This window comes from Anas acuta, chromosome 19 (assembly GCF_963932015.1).
Source record: "Anas acuta chromosome 19, bAnaAcu1.1, whole genome shotgun sequence".
Lineage (NCBI taxonomy): Eukaryota > Metazoa > Chordata > Aves > Anseriformes > Anatidae > Anas > Anas acuta.
The window spans coordinates 6,214,074-6,237,003 of record NC_088997.1 but is presented as its reverse complement, the minus strand read 5'-3'; the positions used below and the strand labels follow the sequence as shown (position 1 = coordinate 6,237,003).

Below are 22,930 nucleotides of genomic sequence, written 5' to 3'. Positions count from 1 at the left end.
CAGGAGGAAACCACCTGAAGCACCAGGGCATGGCCAAGGGATTTTACGCTGCTCTATTTGTAAGGTGTTTTTTTTCAGACGCTGATTTCACAGATTTAAACTGAATTTCTCCCAAAACAGGGACAATCGAGAACAAGAAGCCAGCGCTCAATGCAGGTACCCCACTTCTTTGAGGCTTATGTGGAAAACCCACAACATTCGGGTCATTTACACGAACACAAGAGCCAGCAGCACTTAGCTCCTGTGAGGGCAGAGCGGGATGCCAGCCCCTCGCATACCCACACCGGGCTCTGCCCAGCAGCAAGGGGCACAAAATGGCGGCCCCACCCTCACACCCCTCAGCACGACGCCCCCACTCCTCGGGCCCCTCCTCCACCACCCTGCTGCTACCCGCGGCCTGCGCCTTTAAATCCTCCCCGCCACGCCACGCCCACCCCTGCCGCCGGCCCCGCCCCCTGCCGCGCGGCTCTTCCGGCCGCGGCCCCGCCCCTTCCGCATCCCTTCCCCTAAGGCCGGTGAGGCGGCGGCGGTGGCGGCAGCGCCTGAGGGGGCCTGAGGGGGCCTGAGGGGGCCTGAGGGGGCCTGAGGGGGCCTGAGGGGGCCTGAGGGGGCCTGAGGGGGCCTGAGGGGGCCTGAGGGGGCCTGAGGGGGCCTGAGGGGGCCTGAGGGGGCCTGAGGGGGCCTGAGGGGGCCTGAGGGGGCCTGAGGGGGCCTGAGGGGGCCTGAGGGGGCCTGAGGGGGCCTGAGGGGGCCTGAGGGGGCCTGAGGGGGCCATAATTTAGTCGAGGAGGTAAAAGCACCCTCAGATTTGACTGCATGAGGTGTTTTGAGCTCTGTATGGGCCCTATGGGGGGGATAAAGTGCTGCTTATGGTGGTTTGGGATGTTTAAGTGAGTGTGGTGCAAAAGGGGGAGCTTGAGAATTCAGCAGGTGTCAGTAGTGGTTAGCAATGCGTAGCCAGCTGAGAAACAGGTAATTAGTATCCAGCAGTTCTAGTACTGGTTCAAGCCTTTTAATAACCTCCATTAACTTGCTTGTGATTCTTGTAAGGGTGGTGCAGAAAGCCATTCTGATTGAAACAAAGCTAATAAAGTAGTGGAGTGCAGTTCTGTACAGGAATTAACTCATTCAAATTGACTATGGTTGCTGTAGGTGAGGCAGTTTTTGGCTATCTCACGTAACTTGAAGAACTTTGTTATTATAAGTTTAGTTAACAAAAAGTCATGGGGTATGCACAAGCAAATGACTTTCTGAGCAGCAGTTACAGACTGCTTTCTGCTTGGGTTAACTCTAGGCATACACCAACCTCATGAACTCTTCCAGCAAAAACAGCTGCTGAAGTATGAGTTAAGTTCATAATTTCCATGGCTACACATTTCTTTCTAAAGTATGTAGCAGTCAGCATGATTCAAAGGAATTTGCTGTTGCTTTGAAACTATTTTTTTTTCTTGTTAAAATAACATGTTTGCTTGCTTGTTGCCAGGCACTGGATGACCGTAACCAAACAATGTCTGTACCACGTGGAGCTGTCCATGCAAAATGGATAATAGGAAAAGTCATAGGAACCAAAATGCAGAAGACGGCTAAAGTGAGAGTGACAAGACTCGTGCTAGATCCTTACTTACTAAAGGTAAAAGCTGGTTAACAACTTGTCTTGCCCTGTGATTATTGTACCGTATAGAAGAATGTTTTGTTAATGACTCCTGGAGTTTTTAATCTCTTTAAGGGACTTGCATAATGATTTGTCTATGAAGTTGACTACAAAGGGTGACAAGCAGTGAGCAGTGTGTTCTGTCAGGTTATTTCCCGTTCAGCTCATCTGCTAAATGCTTTCTTAATGTACTTTATCTGAGTTAGGTAGGCAAGTTTTGCTGGTTCACACTTAAATTTATTTCTTTACTGTTGATTTGGAATATGCTTTGTTTTTAAACTTGGTATTAGTCACTTGTCCAATAGATCCTGTAGTCATTTTTAGTACATGTAATTATAAGCATATTTAGTATTTGTATATGATGTGCTGTAAGAGCTTTTCTTTACTTTGTGTCAATGCATTTCAAATAGGGAGGTTAAAATTAGCATTTATTTATATGGGGAAACCTGTGGTATATGTAGGTGTTGTATTTGGTGACCAGAAGGTAAAATTTGAATTAGGCAATGGGTCTTGAGTCCAATATTGTAGTCCAACATTCTTATCCTGTAAAAGAATACGTTGACTTCTTAAGCTTCTGAATTCTGCGAAATATATATTGAATTTTTATATGGGAAAAGTGAATTGAGTAAGAACTTAATTCAATTCCATGGCTGATTATTTTTTTAGAAATACTAGGGTATATAAGAATTAACATCAGGTCTTGTAAGTACAGACTGAACAGGAAAGTTGTTGAGCTTGGAAGAACTGAGGCAGCTGTCTTGTTGCAGCTATTGTTGAGTATCTTAAAGAGAAGAAGAGCTCACAGAACTAGAGAGGCTGGTGGAAAGTGGTGATCTTAAGACAAGGAACCTAGTTATGTGAAGAACTTACTATATTTATATTCACATATTGGTTATGACCACTTTTCTGTAGTTGGCTTTTTCCCCCCATCTCCTTTTCCCGAAGTTCAGTGGGCGATCACATCCTAACCAGAGAGTATGGGAAGGTTATACTGAGCCACCTTTGGGAAATAGTGTGCACAGTTGCATTTCTGAATGCATTCCAAACTTAATATTGAGAAAAATTTCACAAGACTTTGCTTCTTAGTGAAATCTATTTCATCTTATATTGAATAAATTTATCAATTGCTCTGTCTTGAAACCTAATGCCGAGACTTTTTTCCTTCCACAGTTCTTCAACAAGCGGAAAACCTATTTTGCCCATGACCCGTTGCAGCAGTGTGTTGTTGGAGACATTGTTCTTCTAAAAGCTTTGCCTGAGCGGAGGAGCAAACATGTGAAACACGAACTGGCTGAAATTGTTTTCAAGGTTGGAAATGTCATAGATCCGATAACAGGAAAGCCCTGTGCAGGAACCAGATTCCTTGAAAACCTGTCAGATTCAGAAAATCTGACAGAGGCAGATACAAACTATTTAAGTGAAAAACTCCAGGAACTTAAAGTTTGTTCATCAGACAAATAGTGGAGAGAATATTTAAATGGGTCTTTTCAGCTCATCTCTTTCAGGGATGTTTGGGGCCCTGTTGCTTTATGTTAATTGTTTCAGTGAAATTTGTAGTCAAAATAAATAGTAAACATAGTTGCTTCTAGTAACATATGTTACAGATTAAAAATTTGAGGTGTCTCTCAAATGAAAATATGGAAAATGTGAATTGTTATACTTCTTGTTGCATGTAGTTTTGCCCAAAGTCTTGGCAGTTTCAGAAAGCCAGCTGTTCACTTGGAATGACCCTTTTGTACTGAGACAAAAGAATTAAGTTTGGTGGGAGGGTCATTATATTACTTGATTGTTCTGTCTTTCAGGCAATCGTTTGTGGCTTGTAGGCTTACTTAAACTAATTCTATTAAAGTGTTTGGAAGGAAGTATAGAAACTTAAAACAGCTACCTGCATGTGTCCTTATTTACTCTTGTTCATACCACACTGTGTTATCTTCTAACTTCTGACAAAAATCCAACCATGAGCCATTATAATGCTGGTCAAGTGAGAATATTAACTTCAGGGAGCTTAGTAGAGTTGTTTTTGTAACCTGTCCAAAGAGTATGTACTTTTGGGAGAGATGGACCTCTTTGAACTGCCAGCATGAGGTAGAAGCTGGTGGGATGACAAAGCCAAAAGAGGTAAAGGTGTTTTGATTTAATCTTATTGGAAAAGATAATTTTAAAAATGAACTTTGGGAGAGTTACTGATACTGATTTGCTGAATACTTTAATGTGAAACTAAAAGCCCATAGAGGTTAAAGATTAAAGATCACTTTATTCTGCTAAGGAAACTTCTGTGGATCTTGTGTCCTGTCTTCCAGAACACAGAGCTAAGTGTGTGGCAGTTATAGTAGCCCTCTGTTGCTGTAAAGGGGTGTCTGCATCAAAACACTTGTGGGGACAGCATTCCATGTTCCTATATGGCAGGCAGTGGTACATCAGAGCTAAGAGGAGTCCTTTTTCAAGTGTCTACTGGTGTCACTGGTCTGGGTTTAAGATTAGAAGCTAAACAAGGTATTTCTGAGCTAAGCTCCTTTGACTTACCTTTTTTTTTTTTTTTTTTTTTTTTTACAAACTGAGGTAGCCCATACTAGTGAGCTATCAGCTGTTTTATTTCATTAAATAGAATTTTGCCCTTTAATTTCAGGTTTCAGTTTCTACCACCTGCATAAATCTATTTCAGCTGTTCCCAAGCTGCTAACAAAGTCTGAATTCAGCAAGTGATTTGGGTTGGGAGGAATAAGAAACTGAAATTCACTTCAGTACAGCTGTTCTTTGAATTGTAGACTGACAGTCCTCAAGTACCACCTTGCATCTTGGATCAAAAAGGTGGGATGCCAAGACACCTGGATTCAAACTTGTGTATGAAAATGAACAACATAAATGTGGTCCCTCAGTTTGAGGAAGCTTTTATTAATATTGGCTGTAGGTTATTCTTGATCTGTTTGTTGAAGTGGCTAAAGTTTATGTAAATTAGTAATTGTAGCTGGCTAACTGCGGCTCTTGTCTCAGTGGAAGGAAACCTGTGTTCTGATTCTTCTTCAAGTGAATATACAATGTGAAACTTCATCCCTAGCACAGACTGAAGGAAATCAGATGCAGGATAGAACATGGCTCTGGGTAGTAGAAGATACAACTCAATTGCATAACAGGAGGCAGTAAAGGAATTTGACCTCTACTTGAGATAGGAAAGCTGTAAAAACCTGTACCTATAGAGAGTTTATAGGAAACAGTTTTCTGTTTGGTTAACAAGTTGCAGCTGATTGTGGAAGTAAATCTTTCCCTGTATCTCCAGTGACTTTTCTTGAGTAGCTGTGTAAACGTAATTTCATATAAAACTGATGCATCACACACGATTATCAGCTTTGTGGCTTGCAGTTAAATTCTTGCTGGCTCAGGAGCATAACATTTTCAGATCAAAATATGATTAAATGTACCTAGTCTGAAATCTTCTTTATTAAAAGATTGATGACAAGTTTAACCCAAACTGATCTTTAAAGATGCACCACACTTGTACTTCACTGATATTAAAGCACATGGCATGTTCTAGTCCATCCAACATTCATGGTGTGCTGATATAAAAATTGCAAAATAGAAATAGAAGCTGCATAAACTTCATTTATATGTTATGTAGAAAGTAAGAATTTGTTCATTAACTTACTTGCTCTGTTAATTGGCTAGTTGCTTTCAGAACCATCCTTTAAATATTTGCCTAATTTAAAGTTGATTCTTAAAGTTATTTGAAGACTTGATATTAGCACACACCACTGGTTTAGCTGAAGTAAGCACTACTGGAGCTGAAACGGTGTGAAGAAAATATTTTAACTGCATGTTGGCAAAAAATTTATTTGGAGAATAAGAAACTAGTTTTTGCATGTGATTGAAAAACTGTCTGGATTCTTTCTTAGTAAGTGGTTTTCATGGGACATTACCCTACTTCTTGAGTGCATCCTTTACCTCGCCAAAACTTTCTGCAAGGTCAGGAATGAAAGCGATGAAGACAGTGGTTCTGGAGTGAGGTGGAGGAGACACCTCACGGGTTTCGGTGGTGACAGCTTGCAGTGGTAAGTGGTGTTTCAGAGGGAATTTGTGTGCAAGGAAGCAGCCCTGGAAGGTAAGGGGCAAATGTAACCAGCATGGTGTGCCTGAGCAGTGATGCTTTGGTTGTATTTTAATGGGAAAAGAGGCAAATGGTTGTGTTTTAATGCAAAAAGAAGCAGCCTTCACTTTGGGGGGGCTGAGTAGGGGCAGGGAGCTGCACCAGCACTGCCTCACCCCTCACTGAGGCAAGCCCGCAGCGGCCCTGCCCTTCTGCCCTTCTGCTACCCGGCGGGGGTGCCTTGAGCCCGACCCCCAAAAAAACCCCACGGGGGGTCCCCAAAAACCCCTCTACTCAGCGCATGCGTGCCCGGAGCACCCCCGCGCCCTCCTTCGGCCGCCGCTAGAGCTGCAATTCCGCGGAGCCCCCCTAAACCCCCCCCCTTCACCGCCGCCACCCCCCTGAGGCGGCCCGAGCAAGATGGCGGCGCGAGTGCTGCTGCGGCGGAGCCTGGCGGGAGCCAACTCCCGGCCTCGCCTCTCGGCCGGCGGCGGCTTGGCCCTCAGGTGAGCCCCGAAGGGGGACAGGGGGAGCCCCGAGGAGGGCGAGGAAGGCGGTTATGGGGGGATGAAGGGGGAGACGGCGCAGCCCGCTCGCCCTACACCGCGGAATCCCTTCCCTCCGTGCACCCGCCCCTCTCCTGACTGGAAATGGCGCCCCGCTCGCCCCGGCGGCTGAGGGGCCGTGGGGCGGGGAGTGCGGCCCGCTCGGGGGGGAGCCTCAAGGTCACGGGCAGCGAGGCAGCCCCCGCGGGGGGCTCACGGCTGTGTCGTGGCTCAAACCTCACCGACATCACCCCCCGAGGTGTGCGGGCAGCAGGCACCCCCGTGTCACCCCCATGGTGGGGTGCGCAGCCAGCCCACACGCTGGGGTGGCTGGTTTAGGGGTGCCCGGGCATCCCGCACCCCAATATTGCTCAGGGTGTAAAGCTGCTGCGCATCCCTCCTGCACCGGGCTGCAGGGTGTGTGGCCCCTCTGCAGGATGTGTTTTGGGGGGCACAGCCACGCATGGTGCTGTCCCTTGGGGTCACGGTGCGCTGCCACCCCATGCTGGCAGTGTCATGGAGCACAGCTGACCCCATAACACAACACCCACACATCCCCAAGTGTCAGCGTGTGTGGCTGCTCACAACACTGTCACCCTAATTTCATGATGCACAGTGGCACACGTATGTACCCTGTGGGTATTGGGGCACACAGATTCCTTGTTTATCATAGGAGCTGGGCTGTGTGTACCCATACAGCCCCCTGGTGTAAGGACACACGCACACCCGTTGTTTTTGGGGTGTGTTTGCACATCCACCCACATGACTGGTGTGTGAAGGGTCAGGCATGTGTATATCTGTGGGGTGACAAGGGTGCAGGCACACAGTGCTCAGACACACGTACCTTGGGTATAGGAAACAGCCACATATGGTCCCGAAGTGTTGGAGACAGTCACCCAAGCTGGAAGGATCTGCACCCAATTTTTCCTCCTTCTTTTGAGGGAGGGGAAGCCACTGTCTCAGGCCTGAGCCTGAGAAGCAGCCCCTGATCAAGACTAAATGCATCAGCTCTGCAAACAGCTTTTTGAACCAGGAAGGGGGAGAGCTGTGGAGAACGCGTATTGTGAAATTTTATGTGCGTGGGTTACGTTTTTTTAAAAAAATTTCAAATAAACTTTGACATCTGTCTAGACCACAAATCAAAACCTGTCAATTATAGACAAGCTGTTTTTCTTTCTCTTCTAGGCAAACATTGATTACTCCAAAATCTAAATATTTGACCTGTTACCTCCCACTCTACCCAGTTTATATTGTGTACTAAAGCAGAAGTTAGGGGGGATGGAAACATTTTCACCAGCACTGTTCATATAATATAAGCAAGCTATTCAGTGTTCTCCTTTTGTGTTCACGGCCCGGTCTTTGTAGCAAGAAATCTGAAACCATAGATAACATTCGTGCGATAAGCACGTGCTAGCAAAGTCAAGCAGTGCCTTAAAAGCTCACATGAAAACTCTCTTTAATACGTATTGCTCCCTGAAAAACTTGAAAGAAAAATAGTGAAGTGTGATTGGAATTCCATATAGTGTCTGCATTCATTCTATGCATTTCCTCAGGATTTCATTAGTGATGTTTAGGTGATTTGGATCCAATGTCCATTTTACTTGGGACAGTTTTATAATACTGTGGAGCGTAACAGTAAGAAGTTAGTGACAAGTAGATCTTTTGGATGGTGGATTAGTTTTGAACTAATATGTGGTAGATGCTCACAACTGGCAGGTTGAAGTCATGAATTTAGTCCCTCGCTCTTCTAGAGGTAGTTTGGGGTGCAGGTGACCCAAACGAGTGAAGCAGTGATCGCATCAGGGCTGCTTGGTTTGTCAGGGCCTAGACTGGCACCAGTACTGCAGCACTTCTCGAGGGATCTGGTGATTAAAAATACAGCTTTAGCATCTCAGATTGGGTACACTGGATGTCAGTTTTAATAAACTTAGCTGTTACCCTCCTTAATTGTAAGTGAAGTGTGTGTTTAGATAGCTAGTTGTGATTTACTAGTCACTGTTGATGAGGAATTTTGCAATTTCTGAGTAAAAGACCTCATACAAAGTATTAACTCATTTCATCCTTGTATCGAAGATGAAATTACCTCTGATTTTAGGTGCAGTTTTACACCGAAGTCATAAGATTCTCCTAACACCAAGGGAATTTGCTCGTCAGTATTATCCCCATAACTCCAGCTTACTGTTGCTGCTAATAAAGCAGCCAACAAAGCAACGTGATTACCCGTTTCCTTCAAAAAATGCTGCAAACAATAATCCTCACAGAAGAGCTCTCTAAATACATTTGCTAACTCCATTTAATAACTAGGGGAGGAAAACAGGGTAGTGCAGAGATCTCCATGGGATAAAAGAATGAGCACTGCAGGACTGCCATGGACTTCTGTCTCCTGGAGCCCTGTTTGCTGTCCAGGAGCTGTAAAAACATGCATTTATTAGGTGGGCTTTACCCCCTCTCCAATTTGACATCAGCTAGGGCAGCATATGTTCCTGTGGCACCTGATGTAGCTGTAACCACACAACTGTGCGGTCGCCTGTGCCTCTCTCCTCCCCCAGCAGAGACCAGAGGTATGTCTATCCCCAGGCAACTGCGCACCCCATGTTCTGGCAGCCGCCCTATCTTGAAATGCCCTTTTCAATGCTTGTACGCAGAATGACTGCTTAATTTGCTGCACAGGAATGCATTTTCTGTGTTTGTTGGGGTCAAAAAAGCACCATTTTCAAGAAATACAATCAAATACTTACCGATTACTTCTTGATATTGAAGGCCATTTCAGCTGAGGTTGTTCGTATTTCTTTTCCTTTCCTCCACTCTACTTCCACGGGGCATCCCAGTTCGTTAGCTTACTTTCAGACATTGGGACATCGGACATTTCAGACATCACTAAAAGGATGATTGTTGAAAAACACTGCTAGTGTGAATTGGTTTTGTGTAATACAGACTAGCATGTTCATAGAGAGAGTTTTTCCCAAAAGAAGTTGAGATTTTCTTCCCCTATTTTTTGTCTTTGAACGATTGTCTAAGAGTTTTGGTACTGGAAGGCAGCTTTATATCTGAAGATTGAAGCCTATCATCTGTGTCTCCTAGTCAGTAATTCAGGGTCAAAAGTTGACTTCTGAAACAGGGAAAGGTTTAAATTTTCACCTGTGGTGCCACTTGTTTAGCATTGCAGATAAATAGTTCGGTATTTCAGCAGAAGCCCTGTATCAAAAAAGAAAGAAACTAAAGGAAGTGCTTAGGGGAAAGAAGATACAACATTTTAACTTGGGGTCCCCTTCCACCCATTATAGAGGAGCAGTTAAATACACCAGATGCATTAGTTAACTTTTCAGAGCTGTATTTAAGCAAACATAGGAGCATATGGCACTTACTTTACTATTTACACCGTGCAAATCTTTCCTTATGCACACTTTTTGCTCTTTTTCACTCCTGTCTGTGTACATCAGGACAGACCCAGCCTTCTTGGGCAAAGACAATTAAAAAGAAGATAAATAGGCAGTAAAAGCAGCCATGCACCCATTCCCTGCCATGCTTTACAAGATAGATGAGTGGATAGCTCATGGTTGACTGTTCAGCTCTAAGTCACATAAAATGGTTTGTGAGAGAACTGCCTTTACCTTGCTAGTGAGTGGCTCAGTGGAAGGATTTAGGAACAGCCCTGGCTGTAACTATGTTATGAGTTTGTATTAAATTTGATTGTGCCTGTCTTCCCTGCATTATGGGTATTTTCAAGACACGCTCGGTGACGGTGTAATGTCCTTGTTAATATGCAGGGGACTGGTATCTTCAGCTAGCAGACCTCGTGAAGACAGCTGGTTAAAAACGCTATTTGTTCGCAAAGTCGACCCGAGGAAGGATGCTCACTCCAACCTTCTAGCCAAAAGGGAGACCAGCAGTCTGTATAAACTACAGAGTGAGTGATATTTCTATATTTAACATTACTGTTCCTTTGTTCCCTTCCTGCATTTCACATCTAATGTTGTTGTTTCAGTTCACAATGTAAAACCAGAATGTCTAGACGCCTACAACAAGCTTTGGTAAGTGTGCACGTTATGTTTTCACATTTTAGATTTGTTGATTTGGTCACAAGCTGTTCTGAAAATTGGCAAATACGATAATTATTTTTAGAGGGGAGGTGGACAAATTCTGCATTTACTTTCAGGGTAAATAGATCATACTATTTTTGGAGAAAGCTAGCAAAAGGTACTTGACTCAGCTCACCCCCTGCCTTCCCCTGTGGAGGAGTCATTTTCCTGAGCTGCCACTTAGGGTGATCCCTGTTGTGAAACCAGAGGTGAAGTTTGTTGGAATAGCTCACTCCCCTCCCTTGAGTGTCTAACTTACCGTTGCTGGTCCACGTGAGCAGATCCTGGTATGTTAGCATGCCCCCAACTCCAAATGACATGTAGGAATTGGTTGAGGGTGGTTATTGTCTGTATACAGGAACGAGAGGGAGAGAGCGCTGGTAAGTAAAGCTGCATGCCAGTTTTCAATTAAAGTATAACTTTGAGGAGATTTAAAAAATGCGGGGTTTGATTTTCCCTCAGTTCATTTGTGTCTTTATTCTGCAAAGTTACGTTACTGAGATCTACTCTTAAAGAGCTGCACAAATCCTTGGATAGGATCTTTGCATTGGGATGATATCCTCCAAAGAGAGCAGTGATATTGTGGGTTTTCCAAAAAGTTACAGTTTTATAAAATGCATGAATGGCAACATGTTAAATTTGCTATTTTAAAGATGAAATTAGACAAATATTAGTCTTGTTCTGCCTACACAATGACTCCACTGGAGCCAGAACAGCTGCCTTTTTAAAAAACTGAATGTTTAAATTTGGGAACGTCATGAGCCTCACATATTTGGAACCAGCAGGGCTTTCTCACTGACAGTGATCATGTTGTCAGTTAACTAAAACATTCTCAGGACAATGGTACCCTACAGCAATCGATTTTTTAAGGCTGGTGCATTAGCTGAGACATCAGCTTGGCTGGAGGGTGAGGAAGTTCACAACTCCTAGTTTATGTCCTCAACTCTGTTACGGGTTCATTGCACATCCATAAGTAGGTTGTCCAACATATCCGTGTTCAGCTTTGAAATGGGGCTCGATAACCCAAACCTATTTTCCTCGCTATACAAATATACAAATCCACTAGAATAACTTCCAAACCTAAGGTATTTTTAACCTTTTTGTTTAAAAAGTGTATATACAGAGAAGCACAATTAGCATTCAGCCATCTTTCTGTTTAAAAGCTTAATATAAACATGTCCAATTATATGAGACCAGGAACCACTTCTCCGCACTCATGAGCTACCTAAATGTTGAGTGAAAGCAGAGGCTTTTATTTTCAAGGAAAGAGACAATAGCAAAGAATAAAACTGCTGACAGCAGTCAGATGAAGTATGTGGGGGTTGGATTTATTCTTCCCAAACCTAAGATAGTTTAAGTATTCAAGGAAAGGAGAAAACTTGAGAATGGAGTAGTAAAAAACAATGGAAGAACTTCTGATCTTCCTTCCTTAATTAAACATGAGCAAGTAAATTCATTTTTTTTCTGTATGAAATGGGAATGAGAATTAGTAATCATGTATTCATAAAGAAATAATGTAACAAAGACAATTATGAGAGTATTTCATGAATCACTGTGGTTGAGGACCCCTTCTGAAGAATTAGGGAAATTTTTTAAAGTGAAAAAGATAGTGTTCAAGTCTATGAATTATAAGGTATTCTGTATTTTTTAATATAATTCACAACAAAATATATTTTAGGACTATTGTAGTTAACATTCCTGTTTAAAGCTGCGTTTCTAGGATCTCGTTATGCTTTGTAGAAGCACTGATGGTGACTGAAAATATCCTTGGAGAGTCTTTCTATCATGTTACTTCCACTATGTAATAGGAAATAATTGAGATACAAATTGGTAATGAGATTCTCTCTAGCTCAGCTAGAAAGTCAGTGGTAGAACCAAGAGGAAGACTCTCATATTCTGACTGTCAGTATAAGACAAACCTGCTTGCTAGTATTTGATACCATGCAGAGACATTGCCCATGAATCAAACTTGGTAAGAGCAGTAATTATTCAGGGAAAAATATTAAAAAGCAAAGTTCATCCAGACCAATAGAGTTGTTCATCAAAGTTCAGTACGACAGAAGCTGACTTAACCAAGTTAGCTATCAGTAAAACTTAATTTCCTTATGCTAATATTGGTCACATTTTAACATTTGAAAAAATATTACTGATACTGGAAAAAATCAAACAAATTTTGTGTTAGATGTTTTTGCTAGGCAGTTTCACAGTATTTTAAAGGATAAGTGCTTTAAAGGATAAGTTGCCTCGGACTAGACCTACTTTCTGAAATCCTAGATGGCATTAAGTCTGTGTTCTATGAAACCCAGTTCTCATTTGATCAAACAAAATACTTGTTTTTATTCATTCAGGTCAACCGAATTAAAATTTTGTACGTGGTACAGGAGAAAGACTGTCCTTGCCTATTATTGTGTGTTCTACCTCTCTTGATAAAGAAACCATTTCCCCAAAGCAAACCACCCATGTAGCTAGGCTGCGTTTCCTGTAAGTGAGACATCTGATGTTTATTTTCCTGATGTGTTGGATAACCTGTTAGGTGATATCACATCATTCATTGCATCCCAAGAATCCTACCATGCTGTGCATTTGTCTTACAGACTAAGAAATGGTAACACTTACCTTAATTTTATGTAGTGTGGTAGCTATCTTTCCCCTTGTGTAGCAGATTCTTGTATTTCAGCTTTCTCTTCTGAAACATAGAGCTTGTGATTTTTCGTACCATAATGATAAACGCGGGGTGATTTGTTATACATATCAACTGTAGCCTCCCTGAAGGAAATGCAACACAGTGTCTGTATTCCTTGTTTTCAAGTCAAGAGGTGCTGCCAAAGATTCATGAAGAAAAACACTACCCATGTGCACTGGTGGGGACTTGGAACACGTGGTACGGAGAGCAAGATCAGGCTGGTAGGAGATAGAAGTACAACAGAACGTAAAACCATACAAGTGAAACGTGTGCTTGGCAGGTTTCTTCTCTTTAAATCATCTCTGTTGTTAGTAAACCTATGCAGCGAGGATGTGTGTGCATCAGTTACGGTAGTCATTAACATTTACAGTGCTTGCTTTTTGTCTTGCTGAGTTTGACAGTGAAGCTTTAATTCCTAAAATTTGTCCTATTGTTAATCCTTTCCTGTCTTCCAGGGGGTAGATTAACAGTTTGGGGAAATCCTTGTAAAATTTGTTCCAGTAATATTTTGCAGGCACGGGTTGTGTTCCTGAATACTTAAGCCAAAGGCTCACAAAGGCAGAGTTGAACTTGTATTGGCCAGTATAAAAGCTTTACTCAGACTTTCATACTGTAACTGCTGTATGATAATGAAATGCAAATCATTCACGCCATCTGAAAAAAGGATTGCATTGTAAGCTCACAATAAGCTAAGTCTTTACTGGAAGAAAGTATAAATATTTCTGTTCATGGTCATATAAAGATACCACCTAACAAAGATTGAAAATATATTGAACTACTAATTACTGAAGAGCTGCAACAGAGGTAACTGCAAAGAGTCTCATGCAGAAAAAAAAAAAAACTGAAAAATTTCCTGGGCTCTGGGGAATTGAAGGAATGGGAAACCACAAATACAAAGTGGTGTGCTGATACTTCTTAGGTCATAGAAGCTCCACGGTTAGAGCTGTGCTAGTATCAATGTCACTCCATTATTGAAGAATTATTGAAGAATATACTCATGTACTCATCAGTAATTTTCCAGCATTTACAGCATATTGCAATATTGGCACTGCACAAATGTGAGGAAGTAGCAGTAGATAAAGCAGACAATGTCTGAGAAACAATTCTTAAAAGTTGAAGGGAAATTGGAGAATGAAGACGATTGAAATGAGTGTCTTAACCAAGTCTCATTCATTGTTGTTTTTTAATGCATTAACACAGACTGTATCTGTAATTGTATCCATAGCCTGGCTTGAAAATGTTACTGCAGCAGTTCTAGCAGTCTAATAAAGCAGATTATGGGGTTTTGACTTGTTCAGTACTTGTGCCCAGGCAGTCTTAATACCAGCTGGATATATCAAATTGCCCTGGGGACTAGACAATAGAAGCAGGCACACTGGATGAATCTGCTATCATAGTGAAGTGCCTTACATTAGCCTCTAGATCACTCTTCTGGGAAAGGCCCAGGACTTATATATAGGAGAGGAAACAGCTTTTGGGACTCTTTGAGGTGAAATATTGTTGCCTTGCTATAGTAAGTGTTTGTAAATAAATCTAGTAATGATTTATTAAAGCCATATGTTGTGATTAATTAAAGAAAGAATGCTTTGAAAAGACTAACAAATGCAAATACCTGTCCTGAAGTTGTTTGTGTGGGGAAAATCCTACCAAATATTCTAGCACGTTTAGATATCTTCTGGTATGTTTTTTAATCTAATGTTTACCACAAAAATAACATTTCCATCATTTTTCATCCTACTGAAAGTGTCTCATGCTCTTTTTCCTCAAGTAACTTGCTGAAATAAGAAGTCCACCAATCTGTTGTTCTTAGGTGAAATTGGTATAAAACATGTTTCTGGAATTAAATCAGCCTGTTAAATTGAATTTCAATTTAAATTACAGTCACGTAAAGTCATCACATTTTACTAGCATGGCAACAAAAAACTTCTTTAAATAATCTTCCTGTTATGCTCAGAGTAGACTGTAGAGTTTTCTGAAAGAACCCCTTTCAAAAAAACAGATGACCCTATTATTCTTAAAGTGTTCAATTGTGTAGTGCTTTCTTTAATGAAAATCTTTTAAACCAGTTACATGACTTCTGTTTTCTTATAATTTTATTGTATGAAGAGCATTTTATACTGTGATATTCCATAAGCTTTGCAGCTTACATGCAACATGCATGAAAAAACTTCCTTTTTTTTCTGTTTCAGTTCACCTGTGGAGGTATGAAGGAGGCTATCCAGCTCTCAATGAGGTCATGAGTAAACTCCGTCAAAATAAGGTAAAACGCATGGATTTGTTAGAAATGGTTAATAGAAGAGAACATAGAATGGTCAGAGCCAAACAGCACTCACTTAGATACCTGCTTTTACTTCTTTATGTCATCACCGTCTGTACAGCCTTAGAAAAAGCTTTAGAAGAGGGTTTATTCTCAGATTCAGAAATATTGACTCTTAATACCTGAATACTTTATGAAACACTTCAAGATTCTCAGGTGCTCTGTAAATACGCCAGTTGAAGTTTCCAAAGATGCCAGGGGAGTTTAGATGCCTGTACAATTTAAATGATTTCAATGTCCAGAACTCCAAGATAGCATTGAAAAATCTAAACTGTTGTATGGTTTACTGCTTTTTGTTGTTGAAACATAATATACAGCTTGATAATGATCATATTGTTTTTAAGGAATTCACGGAGTTTCGCAAAGAAAGAGGTAACATGCTTCTCTCTCGCAAGAACCAGCTATTGTTGGAGTTTAGTTTCTGGAATGAACCTGTTCCCAGAGAGGGGCCTAATATTTATGAACTGAGATCCTATCAACTTAGAGTAAGTTTCAATTTTTCTTTTTATTTTTTTTTAAGCTATATGCTGTTGTAAAATGTTCAAAGCATGTTTATACAATGTAGATGGAAAACAGACCTCTGCTTAAAAATCTGGTTTTTATCAAAGCTGATGGCTGAGTCATTGTTGCTTTCAAAGTGTGGGGTCCAGAATTAAGGCAAGCTCCAACAAGATACTAATGTCTTGTATGAAGGGCTGAAAATCCTGTGTTTTAATTTGAGGGAAACTTCTGGAAAATTACTTAAGAAGTAATATAGTAAGTAAACAGAGTAATTACAGATGATTATAATATGCTTATCACTTCAAGGAAGAGATTTTGTTAATAAACAGTGTTTTCCATACATGAATGTTGTGAAAACTGTCTAAATATTGCAGCTTTCTTTAAACTACAGTTTTAACAGCCTGTTTTGTTTTTGTAGCCCGGAACAATGATTGAGTGGGGAAATTACTGGTAAGTATTGCCATAGCACTTTTGTTCTCCTCCTTGAGAGATGTGTGTTTAAAAGTTATGAAGTGGAGGTGGCAGAATGATACCAAAACATTTCAGTCACCCAGTTAATGGTTTGCTTCTGTTCTTAGGCAACTTGTAAAATAGTTCTTTGACCCTCAATTTATCCTTTGAGGAAAGAAAGAGGAATTCTGTGTGCAAACAACTCTGTGGGCTCCGTGGTCTGGCTTTCCTTTACATAACCCTTTTAGCTTGATATCATATAGCAGAAATAATTTATTTTTAGTAGAAAGCACTGCTCAGTGAAGGGAGGCCGTTAACTCCTTAACACTGTGTTGATCTTTCACAACTTCAGCACCACTGGTAGTTGACTTATTTTTAGTTTAAATGGTCTAAGTCTTGGCTTTTCTAATCTTTAAAAAATTGCTTCTTGAAAACCTGTTGAGCAGCACATTTATATTTTAATATATAGGTTATAAAAGCATTTGAGACAGTCTCCTCTTACGATCTTGTCTCTCTGATTTTATTTTACTTAACACTGCTGTAAGTTTCTTCCAGTTTACATTCACTAGGTCCATGCAGTTCTTATGGTTGATAGTTAAATAATGTGGAGTATTTTCAATTATTTTGACAAAGGTGAGGACTTGGACTTTTAGACATGTTGTCATCAATATAATTTTTTTAATTACAGTAATTTTCCAGTAATTTACTTTTTATAAGATAGGCATATCTACAATGGTATCCAATGTGGTTTATAACATGCAGCAGATTTGTAGTTAAAAGAGATATTGATCTTATTCACACAATAAATCATGCAATGTAGCATAGTAGAGCAGCAAAACAAACGTCCATGTGAATAAAAAAGCTGGATTTCACAACCACAAAATGTGGTAAATGAGTGTGGCAAAGATAGTATGACTGAAACCCAAGGGTTTAGTTTTAGAAGAACCTTCTATAAAAATATCCTGCCACTTTATACCATTCAGCAGTTATTATAATGGATATAATTTTGAAAACAAAGACTGCTTAATACACAGTGTAATAAAACCATAGGCCTCAAATTTTAAAACATTCTAACCAGGCATATTTTAATTAGTACTAGAAAAAAAATGTAGCTTTTGTTTTGGTCGTTTTTAATTGCTGAAGGGTGCTGCAAATGTTGTTTAAAATTTGGGCTTCCTTTCACATGTTCTTTCCTTTCAGTTACCATTTATTTCCTACTCAGTTCTGTTGTTCTTAAAGGCTCTTTTGGTCTTCTATAGGGCTCGTGCAATTCGTTTCCGACAGGATAATAATGAAGCAGTTGGAGGATTTTTCTCACAAATTGGACAGCTGTATATGGTTCATCACCTTTGGGGTAAACTTGTTTATGTTGGATGCTTCTTCCTCACTCAATCAGCCCCTAACAGACTGTTGACTTTGCCCAGGAGACAAAGTTTTTCCAAAAGGCAAAGGAATGTCTTACTGAGTTTTTTCTTTTACATCAACTGTGTTGATTTTCTATATTTTTATGTAGGGAATTTTACTTTTAAAAGAAGCAAGCAGAAGTGAACATTTCATGCTTTGTTCTGTTTCCATCAGCAGTTTCTCATGGCTTTTTCTTATCTACTTGTTTGCTTTCAGTAATATAAACTTGACAAGCCATGTCCTGCCATCTCTCTTCTCCATCCCCACTCATGCTGAAGTCAGATTTTTACAGTTTAGTTTCAAGCATCACACATACCACATCTAAAAGAAGGAAAAGTCGAGCACTGATTTACATTACTACCTTACAGTGTTTTGGCTTATTTGTGTGTTTGTTAGTTTCCACCAATGCTTATGTGCTTTTTGAGTTAGGATTGTTTCACCTTCAAGAAACTAATTATCTAATACTTATTTTAGAAAACATGCAGTGTTACCTTCAGATCTTGACAATTCAGAACACTCTATTTCAGCATTAGAAATCTGACACCACCCACGTAGAACAATACTCCGTTGCATTATTTGCCTTACCTGTTTCTAAGACCTCTCTCCCCACCATGTTTAGGTTTCCTCATGCTGCCATTGATAGCCATGGTCACACTTAAAAACTTAAAATCAGCACACGTTAGTTTTTTTGGTACTGCATCTCTAATACTCTTTGACAATTTTTATAGAAGTACTTATGGTCAGAGGTGAATGTTTCACCAAACACCATTTGATGTCTGTTTGCCCACCACCACCCAAAGCACTCCAACCATGCAGTACTTACATGGTGTAGCATTTGCAGAGCATGTTGTTCTCTCTCTTCCCCAGTTCCTTCTGTTTGCGTTGGTTTGGGAGTTTTCCTTTTTGTGGAGAACACCTGATTTTTTCCTTCCTCATATTTGCAGTTTCCTAATTACACCCTAGAATACATTTAAGGGAGCTATTTATATATAGAAGGAAAAGGAGTTACTTCTAAGCTTTGTGCTTGTTTTCCTTCACTAGCCTACAAAGATCTGCAAACGAGAGAAGATATAAGGAATGCTGCATGGCATAAACCTGGCTGGGATGAACTAGTCTATTACACAGGTAACATATTAACCTCATTGGAATGCTGGAGGCAGACCTTTCTGCATGCCATCATTTTTATTCTTCAGTACATTGTGTCATCATAAAAAGTATAGCATCTGTATTTTGAGTGCATCTGTGTGTCAGTTTTGCTACCGTAAAGTAAAGGAGGGACATTTCACTTAGCTGTGAAGTGGGTTTTGCAACCAGTTGTACAAACTTGGAGACGCTGCATGATTGCTAAAACTTTCTGACATTAATCGACAGTTTTCATGCAAACATCTCTCCTGTAGAGCAACAGATTACATTAAATACTGGAGCCTTGTTAAACACATTTCTTTAAAAGGGGAAATTAGACTTTGGAAATAGAAGCTAGGAGATCTTTGAGATCAAAGATAGCTTTCATAACAAAATTCATAAAAGTATGCTAACAATGTTAGATTTCAGTTTCATAGGATCTATTTCAAAGAAAGCATACCAGAAAAATATAAGGTAACTTTCATTATGGTGAAAAGGAATAGAAATATTTGTCTTCAAAGGAGGAGACAGATTACATTGAAAAAAAAATCACTCATTTCTCAAAACAGCTATGCTTCAGTTACAGGATTGTTGGTGGTTACTGATGACTTTGACATGCACTTGCTAGAGGAGTAATTTGAAGACAATAATATCAGTTTAAACTGGTGCAGAACTGTTAATGATCTCTTAGTGAAATTAAACCTTGTCTCAATTTTTTTCAGTGCCCCTTATTCAGGAAATGGAGTCCAGAATCATGATACCGTTGAAGATCTCTCCACTTCAGTAAAGTCATTGATTTACTTGTGCCTACATAGATGAAGTGACAAGTATTTGTCTTAATTAATTTATGGTATACATTGTATATCATAGTCAGAAATATAAAAGTACTGTATTGAGCTTATAAAAGAGACCTCTTTTCTTCAGATTCTAAAGACGTTTTGATCTTAGGATTGTAACAGGAAAAAAAGAAATACAGGACTGTCATTAAAGGGTTGGTTAACCATAAGAAAGTCCAAAGATACATACAGGTTCCTCTGCGAGACAGTTCCTGAGGTTAAATATGGCATACAGTATTTAATACGTCCTGCTGGATAGAAAATGCCCAGTGTTCAGTACCAGCAACAAAAGGGAGCAACAGTTGCTGTGGCCTTTGTGTAGCAATAAAATGACTACAGGTTGAAAAAACACATGGGGGAGTTCTGAAGACAGGAGCTCTGAAACCCTTAGGCAGTTGTGATGTCTCTGTAACTCCGAAGTACACCTAGCTGTTCTAGCAGGACTGAAATCAGTAAGTAGCTCTAAATTTATAAATAGGCAGTTATTAATTGAGGATAATATTACCTGTCACGTGATAGATTATGGACAGAGAACAGGGCATTCTGTTTTGCAAGGACAGCGAAGCCTGTTGAAACTAACTACACATTTCTCTAAATACCCACACCTGGAATTAATTTTGTGAAATTATTTACAGCCATTTTTTTAGCGTGAACCACAGTTTTCAAAGAGATACTGACAAGACATTGTTGTCTGAACATTTTGCAGGGAAACAAGTTGAGTTAAATACATTTTTGTCTACAAACAACTTGGAAGTCTAGGAAAAGGGGTTTTATTTAATAAGCAATCATGACTTCAGACATATGCTTGGTCAGGTGTTTCACTAACTGTACAGTAGGTACTTAATGTGTGAAACTGGCGCATGTTGAGTCAATAGGATTGGCAAAAAGCAGTGTACCATTATGTCCAGTTCTATTTTGGTTTCACTTTTAGACTAGAGTATATCAACACTTTTAGTGTCTGCGATGATGTGAACATCCTGTAAGTGAAAATAACATTCTCTCTTCAAAGTGGCTGCAAGAATCTGTGTGACATACAGAATGTACAATTCAGTTACTGAATGTCCAGTTTGTACATTTCAATGAGTTTTCAGGAAAAACATCAGTCAATAAAATCCTTTTAATTTTCACATAATACTGGCACCATATACGTATTGCACCATCTGTGTTTTCTCTCATCTTGCAGTGTTTACGATGAACCGTTTGAATAACTGCATAGAATATTTCAGCATGGTTAGGCAGCACTGGTTCCAGTTTCACTTCCCAGTCTTCAGCTGTCCCTCTCCAAAATGAATTTACAGTATCTCCATTACATCCCATTTTGTTAAGTGTTTTAAGTGCTATGGTGATAAATCCAAAATATTTTTCCTTTTTCCTCCACACAATATGCTTATTTTTCAGGTGTGGTTTCTTCTTTTTCTCTCACGTAATCTCCCAGTCTCCCACTGCACTCTTACCCTCATCTTGAACAAAGTCAGCATTTGATCTGATTCTTGTCTGTTTTCATATTTTCCTTCTGTGTATGTTGTCAGCTGATTATGGGTTTTTACTGAGTAAACTTTTGTACTGTATTAGTTTAAAGTTCTCAGCTTGGCTTAGTTAATGGGCCACATACATTATTTTAGCTGTTCCTTCTTGTAAATCAGTTATGTGATCAGTACTATCATTTGGTGTGTCCTTTTCCAGACTTTTGAGACTACTCTTTAGGTGCAAAAGGGGGAAAAAAAAGATAAGATCAGCTTCCAGTCCTTGTTATTTCTCCTGGTATCCTGCCATATTTCTTGTTCCTAGAGAGTTCTCCTGGTAACTTGACCCTCATAACCAACCATCTCATCACAGAGAAAAGGTGAAAAACATTCTTAGAGTTAAATGTGGGTTCTGTTTCAATCCGTGTTTCCAGCCTTCAGTCAGAAGCACTAGGAATTAAATACAGCTGGGCAAAACTCCTGTTATTTGAAGGCCCATGAAATTTTGGATGAATACAAATTCTAAGGAATAACTGGATGTTCTGCAGGGTGACGCCAGCTGTCACAAATCTCTTCAGTCTTTATATGCTACCTACGATCTAAATCCCAGGTATTGTTATAATGTATTTTTTATGTGCCTCCTGTCATTGTGAGCTACAAACTTGTGCTCTGTCCATCATCAGAGAGAGACTAGTTCATGTTATTTTAGTTACAGATAACTGTGAAATAAGCTCACAAACCATAACACAGTCCATAGGTAATGGGGATCTTTTCTTACCATTGCTTGAGCCCTTTCTGAAGTTGGTTTTCTCCTGTTGTAAACATTGTTGTCTTTTCCTCTTAATTTCATGGCTGAGTTTGCCTCCTTCCTTTCACTAACAAAACATTAGCATTTCTTAGAGTAGAAATCATCAAGTTCAGAACTGAAGTTGCTTTCCAGTGGTTGGGAATAAAGAAACAATGCCTGGAAGGGTCTCAGGTAATTGCCAACTCCTGTTCCAGTTCAAAGCACTGTAATGAAGACATGAACTCAAGTTTTAGTTGTCCTGTAGTCTTTCTAGAAAGAGTGTAAATTGTTCTTTTAAAAAAATCCCCTCATCCAAATTGAAAATGTATCTTAAAGCAACTCTGCCTCACTGAGTAATCACGTTAGAATAAAAAGCTTTATATGAAGCAATATGCTTCCCCATAGCTCTTAGTTAGAAGACACATGTGAAAACAAATTGGTTCTCTCTCCGATAACATGTACTGCTCTCCAGATTTAGCTCTGCTGTGATGGGATATGCTCAACTAAACCAGTGCCTTGGTTGTAATATTGAAAGTTTCCTCATGCTGCTTTATTCCCCTCTGTTTTTTTCCACTATTTTACAGTTGAAAGAGCTCAGCTACTCGCTAAAGTAACTAATCCGTTGGGTACCTCTTGGACCAGGAGGGAGGGCTTGCTGTTTGCCCAGTGGAGGGGGTGTGATTTTTTTTTTTTTTTCAAAACAGTCTGACCTAAAGAGCTCTTGTGAAATCGTTGGCTCTGTGCCGTGTTTCCATAGCAGTCAACACTGGCAGAAGATACTGTTGTGAATGTTAACATCTCTGTGGCACAAAGCCTCCTGCACTGTCTTCTAACTGTGGCATTAGTGGAATTACATATACTTGAAGCATGTCATAACGTTTATAGGATCAGGGCCTGCAGCTATAGCTGATTAGCTGAATTTTAGTTGTTTTTTTTTAGTGGCCTTTTAATTCAGTAGAAAACTGCAGCAAAGAGAAGCACTTCTCTTTGGCTTCATAACTGTAGAATGGCAGA

General features: G+C 40.2%; 2 protein-coding genes and 1 long non-coding RNA gene across 8 annotated transcripts; 2 read left to right on the top strand and 1 right to left on the bottom strand.

The window, feature by feature from the left end:
• The first annotated feature begins 454 nt into the window (after positions 1-454).
• MRPS17 (mitochondrial ribosomal protein S17) lies at positions 455-3,529 on the top strand. Of its 3 annotated transcripts, none has more exons than XM_068655740.1 (3): positions 455-515; positions 1,484-1,630; positions 2,822-3,529. In XM_068655740.1, exons 2-3 carry the CDS (start codon positions 1,508-1,510, stop codon positions 3,110-3,112), a joined length of 414 nt encoding a protein of 137 aa, XP_068511841.1. In that variant the 5' UTR covers positions 455-515; positions 1,484-1,507; the 3' UTR covers positions 3,113-3,529. The 3 variants fall into 3 exon arrangements, with proteins under 3 accessions (XP_068511841.1, XP_068511842.1, XP_068511840.1); XM_068655741.1 differs by lacking the exon at positions 455-515 and adding an exon at positions 776-1,152; XM_068655739.1 differs by lacking the exon at positions 455-515 and adding an exon at positions 776-1,387.
• A 2,548-nt stretch (positions 3,530-6,077) lies between these two features.
• NIPSNAP2 (nipsnap homolog 2) lies at positions 6,078-20,798 on the top strand. The gene is made up of 10 exons (XM_068655733.1): positions 6,078-6,235; positions 10,042-10,181; positions 10,260-10,305; positions 13,163-13,257; positions 15,226-15,296; positions 15,698-15,838; positions 16,273-16,304; positions 17,564-17,658; positions 18,750-18,833; positions 19,553-20,798. The coding sequence occupies exons 1-10, from the start codon at positions 6,150-6,152 to the stop codon at positions 19,615-19,617; spliced, it is 855 nt and encodes a 284-aa protein (XP_068511834.1). The 5' UTR covers positions 6,078-6,149; the 3' UTR covers positions 19,618-20,798.
• On the bottom strand, positions 7,983-18,672 carry LOC137842092 (uncharacterized). 4 transcript variants are annotated; one of them, XR_011088904.1, is made up of 6 exons: positions 18,532-18,672; positions 12,970-13,119; positions 10,613-10,701; positions 9,640-9,729; positions 9,013-9,469; positions 7,983-8,136 (listed from the first exon to the last, which is right to left on the bottom strand). It is a non-coding gene; the product is annotated as an uncharacterized lncRNA (long non-coding RNA). The 4 variants fall into 4 exon arrangements; XR_011088903.1 differs by having other exon boundaries at positions 9,640-9,726; XR_011088902.1 differs by lacking the exon at positions 9,640-9,729 and adding an exon at positions 18,294-18,370 and having other exon boundaries at positions 18,532-18,659.
• Positions 20,799-22,930: the final 2,132 nt, after the last annotated feature.

What these genes read in the sequence shown, in the direction of transcription:
- NIPSNAP2 (XM_068655733.1), top strand. Translation starts at nt 6,150, where the DNA reads ATGGCGGCGCGAGTGCTGCTGCGGCGGAGCCTGGCGGGAGCCAACTCC. An exon ending in GTAAACTCCGTCAAAATAAG is followed by an intron (nt 15,297 to 15,697) that starts GTAAAACGCATG and finishes ATTGTTTTTAAG; the next exon opens with GAATTCACGGAGTTTCGCAA. An exon ending in TGAACTAGTCTATTACACAG is followed by an intron (nt 18,834 to 19,552) that starts GTAACATATTAA and finishes AATTTTTTTCAG; the next exon opens with TGCCCCTTATTCAGGAAATG.
- MRPS17 (XM_068655740.1), top strand. Translation starts at nt 1,508, where the DNA reads ATGTCTGTACCACGTGGAGCTGTCCATGCAAAATGGATAATAGGAAAA. An exon ending in TAGATCCTTACTTACTAAAG is followed by an intron (nt 1,631 to 2,821) that starts GTAAAAGCTGGT and finishes TTCCTTCCACAG; the next exon opens with TTCTTCAACAAGCGGAAAAC.